General features: G+C 50.6%; 1 protein-coding gene across 6 annotated transcripts in view; it reads left to right on the top strand.

The window, feature by feature from the left end:
• The window catches only part of AOPEP (aminopeptidase O (putative)), an 83,618-nt gene extending 58,359 nt beyond the window's left edge, over positions 1-25,259 (top strand). For 5 of the 6 annotated variants that reach the window (XM_017871526.1, XM_017871528.1, XM_017871523.1 and 2 more), the window contains 4 exons: positions 19,357-19,443; positions 19,911-20,021; positions 20,613-20,752; positions 20,888-21,191. In XM_017871526.1, the coding sequence (XP_017727015.1) occupies positions 19,357-19,443; positions 19,911-20,021; positions 20,613-20,752; positions 20,888-21,125 (576 nt within the window). In that variant the 3' untranslated portion in view covers positions 21,126-21,191. Of the gene's footprint in view, positions 1-19,356; positions 19,444-19,910; positions 20,022-20,612; positions 20,753-20,887; positions 21,192-24,807 lie in introns of those variants that run through there. The other variant, XR_001885474.1, reaches the window with a different exon arrangement.
• Positions 25,260-26,540: the final 1,281 nt, after the last annotated feature.

Here is a 26,540-nt window from a genome sequence, read left to right as displayed (position 1 = left end):
TGTTTTTTTTTTCCCTGCCTTTCTTCTTTATTTATTTGGAGATAGTTCTCACTGTTTTGCTCAGCCTGGAATGCAGCAGTGTGATAATAGCTCACTGCAGCCTTGAACTCCTGGGCTCAGGCAATCCTCCTGCTTCAGCCACCCAAGTAACTGGGACTACAAGCATGTGTCACCACGTGTGCTAATTTAGAAAAAGAATTTTTTTTTTTTTGGAGAGACAGGGTCTCACTATGTTGCCCAGGCTTTTCTCGTACTCCTGGCCTGGAACAGTCCTTTTGCCTCAGCCTCCCAGAGTGCTGGGATTATAGGTGTGAACCACCATGCCTGGCCCTTTTTCCTTTTTAAAATGATTTGGAAACATATACACCATTCCTGGCTGTAGTCCCCATCCGTGGTTTTCTGACCCCCGTGCCGGGCCTGCAGGGTTGAGGTCGGGGATGAGCAGGAGCCAAATCAAGTGGAGAGAGAGGGGGGTTAGACCCTGGTGTGTGTCTAAAAAAAGTGCCTACACCCAAACTCTGGAGGTCCTGGCATGTAGTTAATTATACTGACAGCTTATCTCATTGTGAAGTTTCCTTGAAATGTCACTCAGAACCAAAAAAGCAACAGGATTTTGGCCAACCAGGGTGTTTTCTAGAAACTTTATTAGTGAAGTGTGATTTATTATAATACTAATTGGCGGGAATTTCGTTGAATAATCATCTGCCTTTAAGTGACAGGACATTTCATGGGAGAAAGAATTGTTACTTGGTAGAAAAAGTCTCAGGGATGCCTGCTGAATTCTTGGTGCTTCTCCTTGACTAAACGAGTGAGGCGAGTCCCTTGCAGTTGCTCTCAGGGCTCTTATATACGGAATAAGTGGCAACCATTTGAGAGCGGGCCAGAGATTCTGGAGTGAGGCAGGCTGTGTACTGAGCACACTGTGGAGAGTGGCTGTGGGCGCTGGGGCCCGTGTTGAATTAGGTGGCTGGTGCAGAAACCCCTGCCCAGGCTGATGGGGCAGGTCTCTGGTACAGTGCAGGGGTGTTTCGGACCTGGTGGGGGCAGATTCTTCACCTGCTGTGCCCCCTGTATTTTCGAGCTATGCGGAAGGGCTTCCCTTGCTCTACCTGTGACCGAGGTGCGTATGTAAAGCTGCCTTTCCAGAAGGTAAGCTTGCTGCCTCCAGCTGCTGCTGCTCCTCATGGCAGAGTGCACGGAGGAGTTTTGTTGGCTGAGCAGCGTGTTCGGGATGTAGCGGCTGGAAGGGTCTCTGCTGTGAGAACCCTGTTCCATGGTTGCTTTAGCTCCTGGGCTGCCATCCCCGTCTGTCCCTCGCTGCCTGCATGTGGACGGGCCGGGACGGGCCCACCCACAGAGAGAAGGAAGAAAGGAGGGACGAGATTACTATTAACCATTCTGTGTGTGTTGCTTCTGTGTATGGGCTGTGTTCACAGAGCGCCTGATCTGTTGGTCTGATTTTCTGAGTGTAGCACTGAGTCTGCTGTGGCTACTTGCCAAGGGCTTTCACGTCGAGGGGTTGTGGGGCCAGGGTTCTGAATACCGTCTTGGGTTTTGCACACCCTGCCTGCCCTCCGTGTGCCTGCATCACGTGATGTGAAGCCCCAGGTGTATGCTCTTCAGAGAGGCAGTGTCCCCGTGTTCAGAGTGTGAAAGGAAAAGGGCTCAGGGACAGACAGAGTGAGAGCGTGGGTGGAGTAGGCAGACCACCCCAGGCCACCTCCTGCCTTGCCACCCTCTGCAGGGCGGGCACAGGCGGTGCTTCTTGGTGCTCCTTGGTGCTCCTTGGCCTGGAGAGTGAAGCTGACCTCAAAGTCAGCCATCTCGTATGTAGCAAGCCTCAGGCTTGTTGGTTTTTCGCTGGGCCACTGCAGCCAGCACGGAAAATGAGCCGAAGCCAATCCAGTCCACAGAAGCACCTTGTCTCTCTGCAGTTTCTGAGTATATTTCTCATGTGGCCATAAAAGTTTAAAAAATGTATTTGACAGCTAACTCTGGGAACAAAAGAGGTTATCTAAGATCCCTTTTTAAGTAACACATTTCCTGCCTGCCTTAGCGGGTCTCTTAAGCTGTAAAAACAGCTACCCATGGCAGTGAGGTGAAGATCCTGGACCTTGGCTCTCTGACCTCTTTCCCCAGGAGCTCCGTGACGGACCTTCAGGCAGCAGCATCTCTGCAGACCCCACCCAGCGCCTTCAGACTAGGGCTGCGCCTCGGGAGGGGCTTCCCCAGCATGGTTTTGCTGGTGGCCACGATTCCGAAAGGCCCGTGCTGCAGCCTGCTTTGCTTTGAGTTTGGTTGATATGCTGAGTGAGAACATGAGTTTTCTGGGAGAAGTCGTTAGTAGCACCCGTTCTTCCCTTCCCTGTGTGGGGGAAATAGTGTCGATTGAAAGGAAGAGGACTCCTGGATTGGATTGGAGCAAGGAAGTGTGGGTGTCATGTGTTGTGACTGTCTTCCCCGGGGTGCCACCTCACTGGAGGTCTCCCTTCACGGTCTGGCCTCGTGCCTGGACCCACGTGCTCGTGTGCACAGGAGCGGCTCTTTCTGCTGACTGGCAGCAGCTAATTGACAAAAGGCAGTTTCAAAAAAAAAAATCTCATTTAGTAAGGTGTCTGCATAGAGTGGAGTGGCTAGGAAAAGACTGTTAACATTCAGAGGCCACGCTGAGCCAGCGGTACTCTCCCGAAGTGCCAAAGAATGTAACCTTGGGAGGCTCTACCCTTTCGTGTAGAATTGCAGACTAAACTAGTGGGAGCAAGTGAATATGAGGAACCAGATTGTAAGAACATACCTGTTTCAGCACTCCGGCTGCCTTCCAGGAGGGAAAGAACACAAGGTTGATTGGAAATGGAAAAAACGTCCAGCATCACAGGCCCGTCCCGTATCAGGGGAGGTAGCTGAAGAGGCCCTGCAGACTCTGTCTGATGGCTCTGGGTCTCCTCTACCTCCTTTTTGTTTGTTTGTTTGAGATGGAGTCTCGCTCTGTCGCCCAGACTGGAGTGCAGTGGCACAATCTCGGCTCACTGCAACCTCCACCTCCCAGGTTGAAGCAATTCTGCCTCAGCCTCCCGAGTAGCTGGGATTACAGGTGCCCGCCACCACACCCAGCTAAGTTTTTGTATTTTTAATAGAGACAGGGTTTCACCATCTTGGCCAGGCTAGTCTCGAACTCCTGACCTTGTGATCCACCTGCCTTGGCTTCCCAAAGTGCTGGGATTACAGGCGTGAGCCACCGCGCTTGGCCTCCTCTGCCTGTTTTGATGCACTGTACACAAGCTGGTATTTATCTTAATATGTTGTTACTAATACATTGTTACTCATTGTTTACTTGGGAAGAAAAAACCGTAGCATTTATTTGCAGTCCAGAGGTGGAAGTTGTGACTCCAGCAACACAATCGTATGACAGCTTTAATGCTCACTTCTGAATTTCATTTGGGCCAAAAGCGTCGTTCTGTGGTTCGAGCACTTAATGATTAATGGAGCTCTAGAGGGACTTACCAGAGGGCAAGGATTGAAGGTTTAACGGTTGTTACATCTCCAGATTCCAAAATGGATCCATCGCTGTGGTTTTGTACCTGCCTGTCGGTGCTCACACTCTGTCCAGTAGAGATGACTTGGGTCTTCTGCTTGGAGATGTGAAGTGTTCTGGAGCGTCTTTTCCCTTTTCCTCTCCTCCGCTTCTCCTGCTGGCTGCCCTTGGTGCAGGCGAATCCAGGGCCTCATCACTCAGCCAGCTGGCTCACCACATCGTCGTCCAGCATTGTCAGGAGGCACCGGTGGAACAGAGCCCTACAAGGCAGGGTTTCAGATTGAACATGAAAAGGGACACCATTGTGGAGTGTCGGAGTCGTGTGTGCAATTAGTGAAGTGCTTTTATGGGGTAAAATACAAGGAACTAGGTCCCCCGGGGGGTCCCGAGAGGGCAAGTTGACACCTCCACCTGGCAACCCACAGAAACTCAGCATTAGGCTGTTTCTCACAGTATCGTTACAGGTACAGGGGTCTGGCTTAATTGGCCCCTTGACACCATCAACCTTAGGTTGCAGATCAAGAGGCCAGATACCGATGAATCTGAACTTTAGCACATGGCCTGTGAACAGTGTGACTTCAGGTTTTTAGAAAGCTGAGACCATGCTTGTGAGGGTCTCCCTTTGACAGCATTATTTGACAGGCTGTCCCTTTGACAGAGCATTATTCTTTTTCTAGAGTTTAAAAGGTGGCTGGGTATAGATTGAGAAAAGGGATTAGGGTAATTGTCTTTAGTTGCTTTAGACCTATCTTTTAAACCATCTACTTTTTATGATAGGAGAAAGAATAGAATTCTTACGTGACTCTGGTTTTGTGTATTTTTTCTTTGTCGTGTTTGGTTTATGAAACATTTAATCGATGCTTCAGAACTTCCCTTCAGAGTCAGAATGGTCTGTCTCTCGGTACATCTTTCTTAGGGTGTTCTCTCTGGTGTTCAGTTCAGTGCCTCTGGAACTTTCCTGTGGGAAGCCTGCAACAGCATCTCCCCTGTTACACTGTCATAAAGGGATTTTTTTTTTTTTAATCTGATCTAAAATCACAAAGAACTTTCTTTTTTAGATTAATAATTTCCTGTGTTATTCCTGAAGCTAGGGATTGTGTTTTGTTTACCGTGAATTTATAGCAAATGAAAGTAAAGAGAAAAGCGAGCCATGGACAGCATAATCTGGCTACTTTTTCTTAAATGGTTAGCTTAGCATTTATCTGTTAAAAGAGGGAGGGCATTTAATAGGCGGTTTTTAGCTGCAGGTTCAGCCAGACTTTGTTAGAAAAGTCAGTGGTTGCAGAGTGTCCCTGCTGTCTGGCACAGGGTTCAGCAGCAGGTCCACTGGTACAACGATCTCTGAGGATGGGAGGGCCTCTGCGTTTGCTCATTGGGACGCTCTCCAGTCTGTATAGATTTTCTCAGAAAGATGGAGATGGAGATTGACATATTTTCTGGGGTCTAAGTAGCAGTGCCCTGATACTCTTCTTCCCGTATGGCCAGGAAAACAGCAGCATCTCAATTCGTTTTGTGTCCAGAGGTTTCTCAAGTGGTATTAGTGCATTGGGCTTTAATTGGTGCTTCTGGGTTCTTTACAGCTCAGTCAGTAGTTTACATACGTTTGTATTAGATTTCTGTTCTGAAGGCCACACTAAAAGCCACACAATTTTCTTTGAACACTGCCGTCTCTTTACAATTGTAAACTGAGCCATATTCACATTTAAAGTATACCTTAAATACCCTGAAAGAGAGGGCTCACTTTGCCATAGCTCTCAGCATAGCTTTCCAGGTGGCTTTTCTTCCTTCTGGTGCCTTTCCTGTACACCGTTTTTGCTGTCTAGAACGGTGGCACACCAGGATGGGAGAGGTGGATCTCTGGCCTTCAGGCTGTGAGGACCTCAGAGCACAGATAGGGTGTGGGCTCTACACCTTGTGTTCGGGCGGCTCGCATGGAGTCAGCTTGCGGGGCACGTTCCCAGGCCCACTCTGCATGTAAATGGTGGAATTTGGTGTGGATGGGAGAGATGAAATGTAGAACATAAACACAGTAGAGATCAGCTAAACTTCGTAGGGTGGCACTGAAAATGATCTTTAGGCTGTTCAGTCTCTGCATATTGCTTTGCTGCAACCTTGAACCACATGGAGCTGTGGTTTTGTCCATCCGTGGGTGGAAGCAGATGCCCAGGCTGGGCACAGGAAGTTCCCAGGCGCTGAGGGAACCAGCCACCAGGAGCAGCCCACAACTGACCCTCCCCCATGGCCTCGGCTCTCCGGGTGGCTTTTCTCGAGCAGACCGTGTGGAATTGTGCCTTTCGCCAAAACAGCCATTCTCAACTCGGCTCTTCGGGTGAGGGGTCATTGTTTTTAGTGACTTTTGAGCTATACTTCACATACCGTGAAGTTCACCCATTTTAAAGTATACAATTCAGTCGTTTTTAATATATTCACAGAGTTGCACAACCATCACCTCAATTGCTTGTAGAACATTTTATCATCCCCAGAAGAAACCCAGTACCCTCTGGCTGCCTCCCCAGTCTTAGGCAAGCACTTGTTCTTCTGTCTCTGTAGATTTGCCGGTTCTGGGCCTTCACATAAATGGAATTATATGTAATATTTGGTCTTTCGTGACTGGCTTCTTTTGACTTAGCATAATGTTTTTGGGGATCATCCTTCTTTGTAGCATATGTCATTACTTCATTCCTCTTTACTGCCAAATATTCTGAGTCGTGTGGACGGACAGCATTTGTTTCTCCATGCGTCAGCTGATGGACATGGAGGGTGTTTCCACTGTGAACTGCTGTGAGCACGTGTGTGTAAGGTTCTGTGTGGACATATGCCTTCACTTCTCTTAGGCATATTCCTAGGAGTAGAATTGCTGGATTATGTGGTAACCCTTGTTTAACCTTTTGAGAAACTGCCAGTGTGTTTGCTACTATGGCTAGACCATCTTCCATTTTCTCTAGCAGTGAGTATGGGTTCGGGCTCCACCAGCACTTGCTATGGTCCGTCTTTGTGATTTCAGCCACCCTGTTGGGTGTGACTTGGACCCACTGTCATCGTCATTGCTTTTTTTCCCCCGTTGACCATTTGCATATCTTCTTTGGAGAAAGGTCTGGTAAGACCTTTTGCTCATTTTTAAATTGGTTTGTCTTTGTATTACTGAGTTATAATAGTTCTTTATATGGTCTAGATACAAGTTCCTTATCAAATACAATTTGCAAAAATATTCTCTTATTCTTTGGGTTGTCTTTTCGCTTTGATGATGGTAACCCTTGAGGTCTAAAGACTTTAACTTTTTTTTTTTTGGGGGGGACGGAGTCTCACTCTGCCGCCCAGGCTGGGGTGCTGTGGCCGGATCTCCGCTCACTGCAAGCTCCGCCTCCCGGGTTCCCGCCATTCTCCTGCCTCAGCCTCCCGCGTAGCTGGGACCACAGGCGCCCGCCACTGCGCCCGGCTAGTTTTCTTTTTTTTTTTTTTTTTTGTATTTTTTAGTGGAGACGGGGTTTCACCGTGTTAGCCAGGATGGTCTCGATCTCCTGACCTCGTGAACTGCCCGTCTCGGCCTCCAAAAGTGCTGGGATTACAGGCTTGAGCCACCGTGCCCGGCCTTAAAGATTTTAACTTTAATGAAGTCCAGTGTATCTCCTTTGTTTTGTTGAAAATTATTGCCAGGGTCATGAAAATTTATGCCTGTGTCTTTCCAAAAAGTTGTGTAGTTTTAGTTCTTTGGTCTCTGGAGTTTATTTTTAAGAGCCTGTTTCTCTAGCTCTTGAAGAGAAGGGTATCAGAAGAAATGGCCACTGAGAAGAGAAGGGGAGGGAGGCTGAGTTTCTTTCATGGATGGAACGTGGTTTGGCTGGAAGCTGGCGGGCTCAGGATGCCGCGTGGGTTTCTTCTCCTCCTTTAGGCCTCAGTGTGCGTGGCCCTTCTTAGGGAGCTCGTTCACTCCCTGCGCCTCATGCACCCTTTCCTGGCATTTGTCACCAACACGAGTCTACACTTGCTGGTTTACTGGATTTTTCTTAAACTTCCTACTGAACTGTAAGCCTCTAGAGGGCAAGTGCTTCTCTGTTTTAGTCACTATTTTATCCTCAATGCCCAGTCGACTGACTTGTTGGAGAATGATGTTTCCTGGATTTCATGTCTGACACAGCAAGGTGCTGGGAGAGAGTCAGCCATCCCTCAGACTTGGGGAGGCCCTCCAGGCTGAATTCACCTCCAGGGAAAGCGAGGGAAGGGGACACATGTCCCCAGAGCTTATCAGAGGGGGTAACCATGGTCATTGTTTCTGCCAGCAGTAAAAGTCCTTTTCAGCTGTGAGTTGTTACATGTCAACAGATTGAAGAAGGAAGGTGGAGTGTGTTATTTTCTAATTTCAGAATTACATATTGAGATGGATAGCCATTCAGTGAGCAGTCTCAGTATGGAAGGAAGGCAAACTGTGCCATATTTCAAAGTGGACCCCATGTGGGCTCCCACGTTGTACTTTTTGGAGCCTTTAATAGCACCACTGTTATTTAAAAGAGCCTGTTGCCGGGCGCCGGTGGCTCAACCGCTGGAGTTGAAGTCCCAAGCCTCTCCTTGGGGAGCCCGAGACGGGGCGGATCACTGCAGTCAGGAGATCGCGACCCATCCTGGGCTAATACGCTGACAACCCTGGTTCTACTTTACAAAATACAAAAACCTACACCTACCGGGCCGACGACGCAGGCGCCTGATTATCCCCGCGTATCGGCGAAGCGCGCTGAGGCAGGAGAATCGGCGTAAACCCGGGAGCGAGCTTTTGCAGTGACTGAGATTCCGGCACCTGCCACCTCCGCCTGGTGGGCAGAGCAAGACTCGTCTCAAAAAAAAAAAAAAAAAAGAGAGCCTATTTGGAGGAAAATAAGAAGCATTCCAAGTTTTCAAAAGTAGTTAAGATTTGTCCAAGACCACACAAGTGAGCAAGGTCGCCTCCTTTGTCATACTTGACGACAGTGTTTGATGCTTGGGTCACTCTTGACCCTCACCATGATCTCCATGTGCATGTCGAGTGTGATGGCCCTGGCAGCACTTGAGATGCCCCCCATTTTGCACATTGCTGCTGCTTTCGCTCTAACCGGTGAGATGTAGACAAGAGCTATAGGAACTGACGCCAGCAAGGGCAGTAAGAGCCGCCAGTGCTTCATTTGTCCTCTTAACCCTGTGCCTAGGAATTGACTAACCTGGCTTTATGGCAGCAAATAAAGTAACTTTTAATTTCCTTTAGTTTAAAAAATAACATTCAGATTGCAGCCCTTCAGAAATAAGGAGCAGAAAAGGATGAGAGAGAAAAGAAAAGAATGAAAACACAAATGTGGACAGCTCTGATGTGATCACCGCACAGCAAGAGGTTCTTTTCGTCCTTCCGCGAGACCGCTCCCGAAGCCCCCAGGGCAGTGCCCCACTGGAATGCCGTCTGCCTTGTGGCTGCTCTGCAGAGACCCCTTACCAGCCAGTCAACCCACTGTAAAGCCAAGTTAAATCTAATTTAAGGACACAAATTGACAAAGCAGGTTTGTTTATTGCAGGGTAGACTTATTAACTTAGAAAAGCCATGAGCCCTGGTCTTTCTGTTTACAGAAATAAAATGGAACTCTAAATGAGGTTTAATGGGCTTCCCAGATCATGTTCCCTGGACAGATTTTTTTTTTTCCTTCTTCAACAGTAAATTTGAAAATCAAAAGGACTGAAAAGAAAGGGGAGTGCTTCCTGTTATAAATAGGACTGGCGGCATTCTTCACAGCATTTTATAGCCTCTCACTGTGCATTATAATTTCAGAGTAGCTGAAAAGCATTCCAAGTTTTCAAAAGTGGTACATTCACTCAGAAGCATTTATCAAGCATGTGCTATGTGCTGGGCTTTGGACAGGCCCAAAGATGGCCCAGAGGCCCACGCGCTCCCCAGACTTGCATGATACGGTAAATAAATAGAACAGACTAGCGGAGAAGGACATGGCAGTGCAGAGAGCAGTGGGAGCTGGGAAGGCTGCGAGCCCAACTCTGAGAGTGGCCGGTGGGGGCACCTTGGGAGCTGATCTCTGGGCTGCAGAGGTGAGCTGGGAGATGTGGGCGCATCAGATCACTCAGAGTGAACCTGGGTCTGCTGGATGAGCTATGGCCACAGCAATGCCATCTAGTGTCACAGCAGATTTCCTTGTGCCCCCCTGTCTGCTGACCCCAGCATAACTTTCTTGTTAAAAGGCTGAAGGCTACTCGGACATACTTGAGACTTTGTAGTGTCATCAGAAGACGGACAGACAGTGAGCTGTAGTGTATGAACAGAAGGGCACCATGCCAGTAAATGCAACAGTGGCAAGCAGAGAGAAGGAAAAACCCAAAGTAATATACAGGTCAAGCCTCCCTTACCCAAGATGCTTGAGACCAGAAATGTTTCAGATTTCAGATTTTTTTTCAGTTATTAGGATATTTGTATTATACTTAACTGGTTGTTTCCCAAATCTGAAAATCCAAACTCTGAAATGCTTCAATATCCCAAACTTTTTGAGTGCTGACATGACCTGCCCACGCCGCCCTCCCCCCGTGCGTGCACACGCACACACATGCACACACAGGCGCACACACACAAAATGCTCACTGGAGCAGTTCAGATTTTGGATTTTTGAATTTGGGATACTGAATAAGTATCTGTATTGATTGTCACTGTTGGAAAGATCAAAATTGAATTTGACATGATTGGCTAGAATTTCATGTACACTGGATTCCGTATTTGTGTATAGTCATCTGCTTATAATTTTAAATGTTTAAAATAAAGCAAGGAAAGCAGCTACTAGAAGGAGCCCTATGTGCTTTTGTAAGCGTGGTGACGAGCGTGCACCAAACTGAATCCTGGCTCCAGGACTGCCGTGGAAGACAGCGGGGGCCGTTCCTGTCTTTGGTCTTGATGGTCTTTGGTGGTGGCACTGCGGCTCCCGGAACCAAGTTGGGTGGACTGGCTGAGTTCCTAGAGCTCATCCGCTCTGTCTCGCGCCTGTAGCCACGTCTGCTCAGGCCCTCGTGAATGCTGCTGATTTTTCAGGCAGAGTGATTTTTTCTTTAAGACACTGGTTTTCAGACTCTGTCTCCACTGTTGGGGTACTCTAAAGACATAGTACCCCTTTTTAATGAGTCTGACTCAAGATGAATGCCAGAGCATGTTTCTTTGTATAGGGGAATTTGACCTGCAGAGGGAGGAATAAGGCCCAGGGTGTGAGGACCAGCGTTTAGGAGCACCCCGGATTTTCTGGTGGGGCTGTGCTAAAGCTGGCCCACACCCACTCACAGGGCCATGGTTCACCTTTTGCCTCATCTCTGTGTTCAGCGACATGGTGTTGGTGGATGCTGGGGGGCAAACACCAGTGTACCACCGTGTATGCTGTGCTCTGGGAGCCATAGCTTTGACACTCGTCTAGAGCAAGGATCAGACAACACCAGCCTGAGCCTCTGCAGCCCACTGCCTGTTCTTGTAAATAATGTTTTATCCAAAGGCAGCCATGCCGTGCCCACGTATTTACATGTTATCTAAAGCTGCTTTGACCAAAAAGCCAAAAATGCTCAACATCTGGCTCTTGAAAGAAAAAATTTACCAGCCTGTCTTCTAGAGTTAACTAGGAATCTGGTTCTGAAACATGAAGATATCTTGGGTTAAAAAGAGATTAGGGGCCAGGCTCATGCCTGTAATCCCAGCACTTTGGGAGGCTGAGCCTAGGAGTTTTTGTATTTTTTATAGAGACAGGGTGCCACTATTATCCAGGCATAGTGGCACGCACCTGTAGTTCCAAGTACTTGAGGGGCTGAGGTGGAAGGATCACTTGACCCCAGGATTTGGAAGCTGCAGTGTGCCACGATCATGCCATTGCACTGCAGCCAGAGTGGCAGAGTGAGACTCTGTCTTAAAAAAGATTATTTTTAAGAAGAGATTAGAGTGGTTCAAGTTGTGAGGAAGCTTCAGCAGCTTTTCTATTTCCAAGAAAAAAGCAATCAAATAACGGGGAGCCCCCTTCACCATCTCCTAGTTAAAATTATGGACATACAGACGTGCCCATCGTCATGGGCCCTGTGTCCCGAATCCGAGATGTGGTTTCTGAGCGGCCCTCCTGGGCATGTGCGTTTTTCTAGCGTTGCAGGAAGTCCGAGGAGCAGGCTTCCCTCCGCACTGTGTTTCTAAGCCTTCTGGAGTTCAGCTCCATGGAACTCCTTGGGCAGCGTGTGGTAAGTTTCCTGCAAAGGCAGAAGTGGCGTCTGGCTGGGGCTGAGGCTGGGGCAAGGCTCAGGGAGCCATCTTTACAAATGGTTTGCGAGATTCCCCGGTGCCTGTCCCTGGGAGACTCTTACTGCTCCTGGGACTCCCCTGCTCCCTCTGCTGTCCTGCTGCGAGTCTCAGACCCGGCCCAGGCTTTTCCTCAGCCGTGTGGCTCCTGCCTCCTGTCTGGTGCCAGCCCAGCCTGTCTGTGGCGCTCCCTGCATGCTGGCGCTCTTCTAACCCCCATCCTGGGGAGCTGGAGCTGGAGTGGGGTCTGGTCAGAGCAGCTTGCCTGAGCCGACGAGGGTCCAGCCTGGAGCATCGGGCTCTGGAAGCCGAGCTGGTGTGCAGGTTTTCACCCTGTGGGGGAGTCAGGACACAGTAGGTCATGAAATCCATCTAGTAGGTCACCAAGCAGCATTTTAAAAAAGGAAAGAAGAGGCCAGGCGCGGTGGCTCACGCCTGTAATCCCAGCAGTGTGGGAGGCCGAGGCACGTGGACCATTTGAGGTCAGGAGATCAAGACCAGCCGGGCCGATATGGTGAAACCGTCTCTACCAAAAACACAAAAATTAGCTGGGCCTGGTGGCACATGTCTGTGTTGCCAGCTACTCGGGAGGCTGAGGAAGGAGAATTGCTTGAACCCGGGAGGCAGAGGTTGCCATGAGCCGAGATCGCACCACTACACTCCAGCCTGGGCGACAGAGTGAGACTCGGTCTCAAAAAACAAAACGAAAAGAATAAAAATACCAGACTGCATCGCGTGTAGTGAGGGAAAGCGTTGGAAAAGAACACTTTGAATTCAGTGTGTGTCTGTATGTTCTACACATACACATTTGTGGATACGTCTGCACACATAAGTATGCGCACGTGTTTGTACTGACCATCCCTCTGCCCTGCACCATTTCCCAGAGCCTGTCGTGCAGTTGGCTGCCATGAACATGCTTGGGATCCGTGAGCCCCATCCTCATAGCCAGCGTCTGTGTGTGCTTCCTTCCACGTGCCTTTTGGATACCTAGACTGCATGTCTGCTCAAGCCTCCCAGGTGGCTCAGGCCTGTACCACAGACATACCCCGTTCTCCCTGTGGTGGTCTCTCACTGGGGTAGGGTCCACGATCCTGGAACCATTACTTGGATTCCTTGAGAATTTTAAATCTCTACGTCAGATATGTGCCTACTGTGAATGGGCCTCCACATACCTGCCCTTCATTCTCACCCTGGATTCTAAGACCCTCCCACCTGCACCCAACCTCAAAGATCCAGTCGTGTGGAGCACTCCTGGGAAAACGTTGAAATCTTTGCTGTCATTACCCTGTGTTCATGGAGGCTTTGGAAACCTGAAAAGTGCTGCAGTCCCTTTCCAGCAGTGTAAATGGCACCTCTGTGTTAAACCACACCTGTACACTGAGTGAGGGCAGCACCCTCATTTTTTTCTGTTTAGCGTGTCCCATAAGCAGAAAACTTTGAAAAGCAGATTTTCAAAGTAATTTTTATTGGACTAAAGTATTCAGGAGTGCACACCTGTGTGTTGTGCAAGTCAGCTTCACTGTGATGACATGGAAAGGATCCAGAGACCCAGATGCCCCTTCTTGCGAGAGCTGTGCTAATTTATTCCATATGTGAGCTCTTGCCCATTTCCGGCAGGCCAGCCAGGCCCAGGCCGCACCTGCTCTTCCCCGTCCCAGGCCACCTGCTTGTCTGCCACCCAGCGTCAGCACCAGCAGCAGCAGAGGGAAGAGATGAGCAGATGAGCACGTCCTTAGTAGGCGAGGTGTCGGGTGCTTGAGAGGCTGGCACCAAGGCAGAGGCGTGGGTGCTGCAGGTGTCCAGGACCCTGTGCTCATACTGCCCCGGGCAGCTCTGGTCTCACATCTCCGTGCCATGTCCCTGTTTCCCTTCTGCTGTCTTGTTCTTTCTCCATTTGCCCACTCTCCTTCCCTCCCACACCTACCTGATCTTTCCTCCCTCGCCCCGTTGGTCAGGGTCTGGGGTCTGGGTCTGTGTAAGGCTGAAATATGTGCCGACCCTAGGCTCTCGGTGATTCCTGGCATGCATTTGGAGTGACTTGATGAATTTTAGTCACAGTTTTGAAGGTCCTTAAATTTTTCAACTACATTTTAAAATGTGAGTATTTAAAGTGTACCATTTGATTACTTCTGGCATATGTACGCATGAAACATTAAACATAAATGAAGAGAACTGAGAAGCTATAGGAAGAAGAAAATAGATAAAGTCAACTGTATGCAATTAAGAAATACAAGCAAAACCACCATGAACAAAGTCAGAAAGACAGATTAACCTGGAAAAAGCTGCAGTTTCATCAGAGACGAGCTAATTTCCCTAGTACTCAGAAACACTCAACAGATTAACTAGAAAAAGCCAGTGATCCAATAGGAAAAACATGGGAAAGAATATAAATAGACAGTTACTAGAAAGGATTTTATGTGCATGAAAAAAATGCTGGGGTGTGGTGACTCACGCCTATAATCCAAGCACTTTGGGAAACTTAAGGTGGGAGGATGGCTTGAGCCCAGGAGTTTGAGACCCACCTGGGCAGAGAGACCCCATTTCTGCAAAAAGTAATTAAAAAAAAAATCAGCTGGGTGTGGTGGTACATGCCTGTCGTTCTAGCTACTTGGGAGGCTGAAGCCAAAGGATCGCTTGAGCCTTGGAGGTGGAGTCTGCGGTGAGCCACTGCAACCTGGATGACAGAACAAGACCCTACCTCAAACAAACAAAAAAAAAAAAAGAAAAGAAAATAGCCATACTCAACTGGTAATAGAATGCCTAAGCTGCCCCGACGGGGATGGGGGCTCTCTCACTGCTCCTGTAGGCTGGCAGCCCCTCCCAGGCTCTAGCTCTCTCTGTTCCAGAAACAGCCTCCATCTCTTCAGGCCAGTGGGTAGCTACCGCTTGCATGGTCTCTGGTACTTCACCGTACCTGGCTGGTGTCCATAATACTGTCCCCACCTTTCTAATTAGTCCCTTCCTTAAGTTCTCTCTTCATTAAAAAACAAAGGACCTCATGGACACCATTTTTCACTTATCAAAAGTTTGGTGATTCAGTAGTGGTGATGGTACAGGAAAGTGAGGTCTCACATCGATTTTGGCAGGACTGTAAATTGCTGCACCCTCATGGAAGGCAATTCAGCAGTCTCTCAAAGTGAAGACGTACACCCTGATCCGGACACCCCACATCTGGGAAGTAGCACACAGCTACTCTCGGGGCACGGGGTGACCGCACCTCGTGTTACATTGCATCAGAGGTGGCTTGTCTTCCTGTTAGGATGTGAACAGTGTCTGTCTGTCAGGGTCTCGCTAATCATAGCAATATTTGGAGTATCAGACGACCCTGCAACCATTAATACAGGGAATGGGACGTCTCTTCCTACACTCAGGAGAATCATTAAGTCAAGATATTCTATTAAATATCAGTGTAATTGTATAAAGTAAATCTATATTTTTATCAGGGTACAGAGGAATGCAATCCATGAAGTTATCTTTGTTAGAAGGAAAAGGAAAAACACATGGTGTGTAAAACACATTGGCACAGTGGCCACTTCCACAGTAGGGACTGAAGACAGTCTCTGGGGACAGGGATGAGGGGAAGGCCTTACAGTATATTGTACATTAATCTAGAAAAAAGAATTCTAAAAAGCTGGGAAATAGAAATGGACTTGTTTGGGGGTGTGATTCATTTGCTGATCGATGTCTGGTTGGGTCTAAAATGAAAGTTACGTTTTTCCCCCATCCCTATCCCCAGCTGCACTTGGTCCAGTCTCCTAGGGAGCCAAGCCCTTACCCTGATTTCAGATTTAAAGCTCAGATCTCCAGTGCAGTCTAGGCTTGGGGTGGCCTGTGGCTGGGGAAGGGTCTGATCAGGTTCTCCTGCCGCCTTCCAGGCCTGGGGAGGAGTGGGGGAGGGGACGCTCTTTCTTAGTAGGTCCCTCTGACCCTCACAGCCCCTCACCTGCAGGCGGCCCCGTGTTCTTCGTGGGGAGCGGCCACAGCTGGCTCTCCCCCGGAGCCCGGGTCACGTGTTCCTCCTGCCAGCATCTGCTTTCCTGGGCACGGGACGGCACAGTGCGGTGGCTCTGGGGGAGCCTGGGCCAGCCTCCAGCACTCCCCTGGCTCCCAGACAGGGTGGGAGCAGAGAGGCAGCCAGGGAGTGTGGCTTCACCCCTGAAAAGCAAACTCCTTCCTAATTGTTCAGAGAAGACAACTGCTCGGGTCCACAGGGAGGCCGGTCTCCCCGCCAGGTGCTGTGGGGAGGCTGGGGACCGGAAGAGACAGTGAGGGGTGCCCGCTGGTGCCAGGCACTGTCCTGGGAGCCTGCAGTGTTCCTGTTTATTTTTATTCTGACTGAGGAAATTACAGAAAGACACGTTGACCAGCCTCGTTAATAAATTCAGACCTCTAGACTGGACCGCTGTCCTCTGGCGGGTGCTGTGGAGCTCTGTGGCCCCGGCTCCCTGGCCGTAGGGCTCTCCTGCCTTCTCGCTGTGGAGGAGCTTGCCGTAGGAGGGCGGGGCTTGCCGTAGGAGGGCGGGGCTTGCCGTGGGAGGGCGGGGCTTGCCGCGGGAGGGCGGGGCTTGCCGTGGGAGGGCGGAGCGTCCTTCACGACCATGAAGCCCTCGGTGGTCTGGAGACGGATCTTCTGTCGGGGCGCCTTCGGAAATCCTGCCGGGCTTCAGTGAGACTGATCATCCCCACTCCCTGTGGTGACGAATGGCGTGTGAATTGTGGGTCCTTGAGAGTCTGGGGGAGAAAAATAAGGATTTTCTTTGTTTCTCAAAGGAGCGAAGAGAAGTGAAGACTGCGCGTGAGCAGGAACTCTCCGGCCCGCCCGGTCTTCTGCAGCATTTCTGCGATGTCTTCTCAGCATCCTGTCGCCGAAATATTGACATACACTTAGCTTTTTGTAATGAAAGGACTTGTTGTTTTTGTCTTCTCTTCGTGGGGTGGGAAAGGGAGTGGGGCTGGGAGGCTGGGCTTGGTCTGCCCTTCCTGGTTGCTGTTAGCCTCCAGGGGTCACAAGCCTGGGTCTCTTATTAATCTTGACAACAAACTATTTCTAACAGTAAGAAAAGTGGAAATAGTGACTTCAGATTCGCGGTGAAAGAGCGTCTTTCACCCGCCATCTCCTGGACCTGCACCAGCTGTGGGCTGCGCTGCCTCCTGCCCCCCGCCCCCACCGAGGGCCTTGTTCTACTAGGAAATAAGCTCCAGTTTATGCTTTGTTGTTTCTGTGTGTGTAAATAATATGAAGGAAAGCACAGAAAGAAAAGGAGAGGCGAAACCCTCCATTTTCACAATCAAATTTATACACGTCCTCCAAGCTTTAGAATGACCGCGGTCGTGGTCGTGTGGCCAGATCAGACAAGCATCGGTGGTTAGAACACTTAAAGAATACTTAGAAGCTGACAGGTCTCGCCTAAGGGACCCTCCCTAAAAGCTGCCACAAGTAGGGTTTCTCTTGTGCCGCTAAGAAAATGAGGCTCTCTCCCTGAGTCTCAGAGCAGCAGCCCCTGTCCTCAGCTGTCCCTCCCGTCCATATGTGGCCATCTCTCCAGATCAGACCAGCTTGCCCGAAAGCCCCTTCCACCTTGGGTTGCTGGTGCCCGTCTTCACAAAGCTCACAGCAGATGCACCTCTGCTGGTGTGTGGACCTGGCAGAGGGCACATTAGGTGGCTGTGAGTTGGAAGAGAGATGAGGGATGGAGGCGTCCAAGGGACAGTTTGGGCATAGCTGGGCGTGGTTTCTTCCAGTGGCTTCCTCTGGCATGTGATGGTGAGCTGGCTTCTTTGAGCTCTGGTCACTTGTTGTTGCTGTTGGGGAGTGGAGGGCTCTTCCTTGTATAGTCTGGTGTTCATTTCTGTTGGCTGTACAGGAAAGCACATTTTGTTGAAGGTGGAAAGATTTTGCCGCCCCAGCCTCCTTCCCGTTTGCTCTGAGGGCAGAGGCTATCAGCCCCTCCCAGAGGCCTGCCACTTCAGTTCTTCAAAGGGCCTGGCTGCCTCCAAGCCCAGGGCCGCCCAGCAGAATTCCTGAGTTAACACCGTCCCAGAGGGCACTGTGGCTTGGGGGAAGGATTCCTTCCAAAAGATTGGTTTCTCTCCTTCAGTCTTAACTGTTTGCATGTGAACCTCTTTAGGGTAGATTAAAGGAGAGATCCGGCTAGGTCAGTGGATAATGATGTCCTTTACAGGGACCCTCGCCCAAATGTTGACGTTGCATACGTTTTATTATTGCCGCAAATATGTCACTATAGAGTATCTCCCTCTTTCACAGTCAGTAAAAACAAGGCGTGATAGAAGGAGGCTCTTCTAAAATACACGTAATCACTTCCATGTATGGCTGAGGTTGGTTCAGTAATGGAGTAAAAAATGGGTGACTTGGTATAACTGAGAGGGCTTTGATGCAGCGGAAAAAGGCAGGGGACTGGATTCTGGGAAACAAATTGTAGGTGTATCTTCTTGTAGAGAATGAGCCTGCAGCACCGAGAGATGCCGCCTGCTCCGGGGTGTGGGGAATACCTTATGCAGGGGGCTGTGCCCGTGTCCAGAGGGCGGCCGGGGCTGGCATCGGACTCTTCCACTGTGTCTGGAGGCTCGAAGAGGGTGGGAGTGGGGTTCCCTCCGAATTCCTGCAGGTGAGCTTCTGATGAAATCTATGTTTTACAGGAACGGCATCCACCTTTTAGCTTGTCCGTTTGCAATACGTTGTGCAGACCTGCACGCTTGTGGATACGCAGCAGGAACTGTCCACCTCAGGGGTGTCCTGGGCTCACTCCTTCCCCAGACTCTCAGAAGGGAGCGCTGCCGCTTCCGGGGAATGGGAGAGCAGTGTCTCTGCCTCTTGCTGTGTCTGTCACAGATGAGCAGCACTGAGCGACATCTGCTGTGGGAACTTAGGGAGTGGTGATTTGAAAGGGAACGCTGACTCTCAGCACCCTGCAGGAAGGGGCACCAGCAGCACAGTCGGAATGTGTGTGGAATTTCCTCGTTACGCTTTGCGTTTAGTATCTGTCATCTTGCAAAATCATGTTTAAAACAGTGAAACACCTGCTTTTCCCTCTGAAGTTGACTGGCAGCTGTAATTAGCACTGTGGTTTCTTTCTTTAAAAAGTAAACTGACTGTGCGCAGTGGCTCACGCCTGTAATCCCAGCACTTTGGGAGGCTGGGGTGGGTGGCTCCCGAGGTCAGGAGATCGAGACCAGCCTGGCCAACATAGTGAAACCCCGTCTCTACAAAATTTAGTGAGGTGTGATGGCAGGCGCCTGTAATCCCAGCTACTCGGGAGGCTGAGGCAGGAGAATTGCTTGGACCCAGGAGGCGGAGGTTACAGTGAGCCAGATCGTGCCATTACACTCCAGCCTGGGTGACAGAGCGAGTCTCTTTCTCAAAGAAAATAAAAAGTAAAAAAAAAAAACTAAAAGAAAATGTAAACCTAAGTGTGTCAACAATGCCAGTCCATTTGAAAGCACAGCTTTCTGGAATACAGAGGCTGCCGGTCACTGGGCCCGGTGGCTGGGGTGCCTGCCCGCCTGTTTCTCACTGGGCGCTCTCTTGTTCCTTCAGGTTCGCCATCGCTGGTGTGAACTCATTGTTAAGCACAAGTTCACAAAAGCCTACAAAAGTGTGGAGAGGTTCCTTCAGGAGGATCAGGTAGGTGTCATCTTGCAGCGGATGGGGGTTCGTTCGGTAAAGGCTGTCCCCTGCACTTCACACAGGAACCCACGTTCTCAGTATCTCTTTCATAACAAATAAATAATCTGTCCCAGGGATTCTTAAGGACTGGTAGGATCTTACCTAACGCTGATACTTCTGAGCTGCTTTTTTCCTCTCTCAGTGTCTTTGAAGAATTGAGTTAGGCACCTTCAATGCTGCCTTGTGGCCTACATGTCATCCGATGCTGCGTGCTCACACTTCACGGCGTCTCCAGCACCTGCTAGGCCATGCTTGTCGCTTGGTGATGCCATGCGGTTAATCCCTGATCAGTGGCCCTCATAGAAAGTACACGTGCAAGTCAGACTGGGAGAACCCTGACAGGACAGTCTCGGTCTGTACCTGCACCTGCTGTGCTGTGATAGGCAGGTTTCCTTCCTGTGAGAGCTTTTCTCACTGTTCACCAGGGACAGCCGTCCCCTTCCGAGGAGCTCACAGGCAGTGCGTGTGCGGGAGCGGATCTGGGGAGACCTTCATCGGCTGCCTCTCATGTCCGCAGTTTGTCAGGTCACCAACAGGTGTGTCCTGTGACACGTCACAGCCTCCCACACCCACCCCATTTCCCCACTCTCCACTCCCTCAGCCTCTGAGTGAGTGGCCTGCCAAGCGCTGTGGGTGACAGCGTGGAGCTGCCTTCCAGCTGGGGTGGAGAGTGGGAGTGAGGCAAACAAAAGGTCTCAGTGTGGGGACAGCCAGCCAGTGAGGCCTGAGGCCTCATTATTCCCACAAAGAAAAGTACATGCCTTTGTACCAGAAGAAATGTCACATTTGCACAGCAGAGCAAGAGGTGTCTCGAAAAACATACCAAGAGTGTAAGGACAGAATTTAAGAGCAACTTTAAGGTCTCTTCTGAAGACCAGAAATCACTGCAGTATATTTAGAATCATGATCTTTGACAAATAAGGATCACTATGTCTGGGCTTTTTTAGGTCAGCGCTTTTGAACCCTTCACTGCGGAGTTTAGCTCTTGCGCTGTCTTTGAGGTCCTTCGTTTAGTTGTTGAGTCGGAATGTGACTCACGGCGTAGCTAAGCCTGGCACGAGGGAGTAGGCAGATCCAGAGGGGTCCCTGGGTCTTCCAGAACGTCCTTGGCTATTTTAAAAATACAGGTGTGTTTGCAGCATCGTTCCCACGCAGCAGAGTCGGTGCGGGCTGCGGTGCAGGGCCGCGGAGGAACGGGTGCGGGCAGGGCGGTATCTGCAGGCCTCGTCATGTGTCTGCGGCTGCTCTGCGCTTGTTTCCCTGGCAGGTGAGGGACTTGCTGGATGAACTCAGACCAGCTACTCCTAGGGACACACTTTGCGGGGCAGGAGTCCCGCGTCTCTGTCAGGCCACACAGGCCTTCCACGTGGTAATTCTGGGAACCATCTCTGTCTCTGTTCAGAGCATTCCTGACACGGCCATCATGGTGGGAATGCTGGCTCATCGTTCTGTCACCAGCGAAATCATCGGAGTCTGGAGAGAATTGGGAGCTGAGGATTCCTTGGGGTTTTGAGAACCAGGAGGAGACAGGGATTGCAGACTGCAGCTTCCAAAAGCACAGTCACCCCGCAGTCTCCATCTTCTCTGGGGTCTTTGCAGTTTCTAGACCAGCAAGTGTGTGTGGAACAAGCACAGACTGAGGTCATGTGTGCGTGTATGTGTGTGGGTGCCCACGCCTTCGCCTGATGCCCTCTGGCCTCTGTGCCCTGCAGGCCATGGGCGTGTACCTCTATGGGGAGCTGATGGTGAGTGAGGACGCCAGACAGCAGCAGCTCGCCCGCAGGTGCTTCGAGCGGACCAGGGAGCAGATGGATAGGTCCTCAGCCCAGGTGGTGGCCGACATGTTATTTTAACAAGGTGATTCTTTCCCTTTCTTTTTCTGTCATTTAGTTCTAACCAGATACTCCTGTTAGGAGCCAGCTAAATAAAAAAGCCGAATAGTTAGCCAAGACCACCCGCAGCATCAGTAGTTGGCTCCCTGGCCGGGGGCCTGGAGAGTAACTGGCCAAGTGGGTGCTGGGCTGGTGTGGGAGCCCAGGGTCCCCGGAGCACCTCGTCTGACTGGGGCGGTCACCGGGAGGCAGAGGCTGTCCACCTGGAGGCACAGTGGCGCTCCTTGGCCCTATTTTGGCCACTTCAGCTTTTAAAATCTGTAGGAACAAAAATTGTAGGGGAACATCTTGAGTAGGTTTAGAGATGGAATGGGAAGCCTGGTGGAAGCGCTGGTCCAGTCTTCAAGGTCAGGGCTCACACAGGAGTTTACGCGGCCATGTGACTCCAAAGCCTAGCTTCTGCGAGCAGATGTTTTCTTCTAGCCATGTGTGAGCTGGAGGTTCCTTGGGCTGTGCACGCCTGGTCATGGGCTGGCGGGAGGCTCTCCAGGCACAGGCACACACAGCACATGCACCACATGCAGCACACACACCACACACAGCACACGCAGCACACACAGGCATGCGCCACACAGAGCAGCCGCGGCACACACACCACACGTGGCATATGCACTCCATGACCCTGTGTCTTGAGGGCAAGTCCTACTTTTTGCTTTGTTGTGTTGGAGCGGAATTTCTACCGTGGCTTATATTGGAGTTAGTTCTGGATTATTTAAATCACTTTCTCTGTTAATTGTGTCTGGAATTAACCTGTTAGATTTACTTCCTAGCAGTGAGTTGCTCAGTATGGGTTTCTACACTATTAAAGCAACCTCGCAGTGGTGCGTGAAGTTTTGCTAGGACAACTGGGATTTCTTTTCTCGAACAGTCATTATCATGATATTAATAGGGGATGTCTAATTTTGTGTCTTTAAAAAGACTTTATCAGATCTGAAGCATTTTCATGTTATAGCTTCTCTGTAATTTTCATGGACATTGAATATTTGGTGTTGATATTCTTCGCTCAGTTTTGAACATTGAGTTTGCTTCTAATGTTTTGTGCTTACGAAAACCATTTCTGTGTAATGTGTTTAAGTAGCTTATTTATCTGAAAGAACTCTAATAATGAAAAGAAATAAAAAGTTTTTCCGAAGCATGATCATATTCCAGAAGAGTCAGGAACCACGTGTGCCAGGAAAGGGAAACGGGGAACGAACTACCGAGTGTCATGTAGCGAAATGCCTGCGGCAGACATGACCCGGCTCCCCTCCAGGACGGGCCGGCGGCACACAGACTGCGCACTTACCTCACTCCCGGCCTCGTATAGTCATCAGTATAAACAGTGTTGCTCTTTCATTTTGTTATTTCGTGGCATTTGTGTTAAAGTGTGTGAAGCTACAAAGCCAGCTAGTCCTGTCGCCATTCCCGCCGGTTTGGGGCAGCACCGCGGGGCTCACCCTTTGCCAGTCTTTGTGGGGGATTTTTGCCCGAGCAGGCAAAGGAGCCATCTTGGTCACAGGTCTCCCCTTTCCCCCCTCCCCGACATCTTGTTCCTGTCCCCACCCCTCAAGGTGAATCCAGGGGTTGCCAGCCTCCCTCCCAGCCAGTTGCTGTGAGGAACAGTGGCCGGGGCTGCTCCCAGGGCCCTTCCAGCAAGCGGACCTCCTGACCTGAGAGTCCCCAAAGGCTTCCCAGGGCAGCTAGACTCTGCCTGGAGAGAAGAGATCTTGTCCCCAAGGGTTAGAGGCAGTAAACTAACAGCAAGGACAGCTGCCTTTAGCAATTCTGTGTGTCACGTGCTTGGTCCCTGCATTTTTCATCAATTCCAAAGCTGCACTGGCATTTTTATGGTCATCTCTTGAGTCCCTTTGATTCACAAAATTATACCTCTAGGATGCCAACTAAATGAACAGCAAACAGAAACTCCACCTGTTTGCCTGTGTAACAGGCGTGAAGGTGGCCGTGTCGCCGGCGTCCTTCCGCGGAAGCCCGGTGCGTGCAGACGGGGGCACGGGGCGGCGTTGCTCTCAGGTGCTCTGGCTGCTTGGGTTCCTGGCATGCTGATTTGTGACTTAAGATTAAAATCACATTGCCAGGGATTACCACGCAACCACGACCTTGGCTGCTGCTCCAGAAGTTGTGGTCGCACTCGCTGCAGATTGGAGGATAGGTGCATCTCATAAATCTTCTTTGGAAACAAAAGAAGCCACCAGCTGAGGAAGATGCTCACCGGTCACCGTCCCTTTATTTGTGCCCAGCGACGACCTCTCTGACAAGGTGCAGAGCTTAGCTGATTGGTGAACAGTGATTGGTTTCCGCTTTGTTCACAGTGGCTAAGTTCTGCACCTGAAGAGAAGGTGAGATGGGGACAGTTAAGTTGGAGCCGCTGGGGCAGAGGCTGTTGCTGACGGGCGGGCCGCTGCTGCACAGTCAGCTTGGGTGCCGAGCGCGATCCTGGAGGATGAGAGACCACTTGGCCCAAAGGATGCACTATCTCCTGCCAGGAATGCTAGCCGCGTACTCAGTCCTTAAGTCCGTCCACAGAAACATCCACTAATCGGACATCTGTCTGAAAGGTCAAATGTATTGAAAGTTGCAAAAATTTTTCTTACAAAAAACTGAAACCAAATGCATCCCATCAGTCGAGTGAAACCACGTGGTGGTTCATGCTGTGAGCGGGGCGGGTGGGGCTTTCGGAGGCGCTCCTGTTCTGGGCGCGGTGAACTCTCTCTTGTATTTGCAGTCCAGGCCTCCGCATCTCCTGCGCCATGGACGGTGCCCACGGAGCTCCCAGCTGAGGCGCCGCTTCTCCGGGCTGTCGATTGGACCCGCCCTCCGGTGCCTACTGAGCTGATATCAGTTCTCATTTTACACACTGGCTCAGTTCAGCAGGAACAGGAGTCGAGCCCTTGAGCAAAAAGCCTTCGTGTCTGTAAGTGCCCGAGGCTCAGGAGAGCTGGGGCTCCCACTCGCAGCAGACAGGCCGCGTCCTCCCTGGCCCGGCGGCAGCACGGTGCCAGTCATCTGTATGTGCTCCTGTGGCATGGGGATTTGTAGACTCAGAAAACTCTGCTGGCAGAAAGTTAAGAGCTCCCAGGCCTGAAGGCGGGACACAGTGCCAGCAGGGGGGCGTTTGCCCCTATGTGTGAGGGAGCCAGGGCCCAGCTCTCCCACGGCAAGGTGAGCGGAGACTCTCTGAGAGCAGTTAGAGTGGGTGCGGGTCTGAAATGGGGACTCCTAGCAGCTATGGTGTACGCGAAGCCTGAGTACAGCCTGCTGGTGTCAACGGCCACGTGTGAGCAGGCCAGCATCACACAGCTCGCTGTGACCCGTCCTTGTCCTGTGATTAAAGTCCTCTCCTGAAAGTGGAGAGCAAAGGCACACAGAGGTGCGCGCTCACAAGAATTCCTCTTGGCGACTGGGTAATCAGTTACTGCTGTTTCCTTTGCAGGAAAGATCCCAGCGAGATTCTTTCATTCACCTCCTCCTAGCCTGGGGGACTGACCCTGGACATCAAAGGAGGGATTATGTGGCTGCTAAAGCCATCAGCCCACAGCCCTGTTCAAGTCTCGGTGCTTCTCTTTCCCAGAGGCTGGTCCCAGCCAGGCACGCACAAAAGGCAGATTCTCGTAAACGCGGCCTCCCGCCCTGGATCTGGAGTGGAGCTGCTCTGGGATTTCGAGTTCTTCTGCACAGATGATTAAATATATCCGAGAGACGCTGGGAAACCTGCTGAACGTTTTACGTTGGGCTGCCCAGCACATGGCTGGATGTGGATATTTCTGTAATTCCAGGAAGTCACACAGCTCCTGTGTACCAAGACCAGTGGGCGCCGTTTGATGTAAAAGAGCAGGATGAGACTCTAAGATTATTCTTAATAAATGTAGTGGATTTTTTTTTGTATATGTGTTTGCTTCTGAATTTCATACTGTTTAAAAATAACAAAGGCCGGGTGTGGTGACTCACGCCTATAATCCCAGCAATTTGGGAGGCCGAGGCGGGTGGATCACGAGGTCAGGAATTAGACCATCCTGACCAACATGGTGAAACCCCATCTGTACTAAAATACAAAGAGGTAGCTGGGTGTGGTGGTGGGCACCTATAGTCCCAGCTGCTCGGGAGGCTGAGGCAGGGGACTCGCTTGAACCCGGGAGGTGGAGGTTGCAGTGAGCCAAGATCACGGCACTGCACTCCAGCCTGGGCGACAGAGCAAGACTGTCTCAAAAAAAAAAATAAAAAGCACATACAAGAAAAAGGTATTCTTCACATTCTGGTGTTCCTCTCCCACCACCCTAGTTTATTTGTTGTTTTCAAGGTAGTGTTTGTTCTCTTAGAAGCCTGAAAACAAAAGAAATTTGGCTGGGTGTGGGGCACGCTCTTCTGATAAAATGGAGAGCCTGGGCATATTCGGGCACCGTGGGAGTCTGGTGGTGTGGTTTTTCTTTCTCCACAAGGTTTAAGGTATAGAGAGAAGCTGGGCGCTGATCTTCCTGGGCGCTGTCCATGGGCAGAATGTTTGACAATGCCTGGAGAAGGCCGTAGGAACAGGTGCAGCCACGGGCCCCATGTGGGGCTGGGCTGAGCCTGAGTGCACTTGAACACACCCACAGTCTCCTGTGCCTGGCTCCGGGGGCACCACAAATTCTGGCCTATTTGGGGTGAAGCGGGGCTCTACCGTGGATTTCTGTTAGAAGTTTTGGACTGAGAGGCCGTGGTCTCCAGAACTCTGTTTTCTTGTGCCAGTGACTGATTCCAGAAGGTTCTTAGGATTTGCTGTCTGCTGTCACATGCCTTTGCGTGGGGCTGTATGGCTGGCTGTGCCATCGTGGAGGACGACTTGCAACCTGGCTGTTTGTGTAGTTGAATAAACAACAACCGCTGCGTCCTGTGGAAACAGAATGAACGAATGAACAATGCTTTCTCTCTGCACTGCCTTTTTTTTTTGGAGACAGAGTTTTGCTCTTGTCACCCAGGCTGGAGTGCACTGGCACGATCTCGGCTCACTGCAACCTCCGTCTCCCGGGTTCAAGCGACTCTCTTGCCTCACGCTCCCGCCACCATGTCCAGCCAGTTTTGTATTTTTAGTAGAGACAGGGTTTCACCACTTTGGTCAGGCTAGTCTTGAACTCCCGACCTCAGGTGATCCGCCCGCCTCGGCCTCCCAAAGTGCTGGGATGACAGGCG

The sequence above is a fragment of the Rhinopithecus bieti genome, unplaced genomic scaffold (assembly GCF_001698545.2).
Source record: "Rhinopithecus bieti isolate Rb0 unplaced genomic scaffold, ASM169854v2 scaffold_6063, whole genome shotgun sequence".
NCBI lineage: Eukaryota > Metazoa > Chordata > Mammalia > Primates > Cercopithecidae > Rhinopithecus > Rhinopithecus bieti.
The sequence above is the reverse complement of the archived record's forward strand: the minus strand, read 5'-3'. Positions and strand labels throughout refer to the sequence as shown.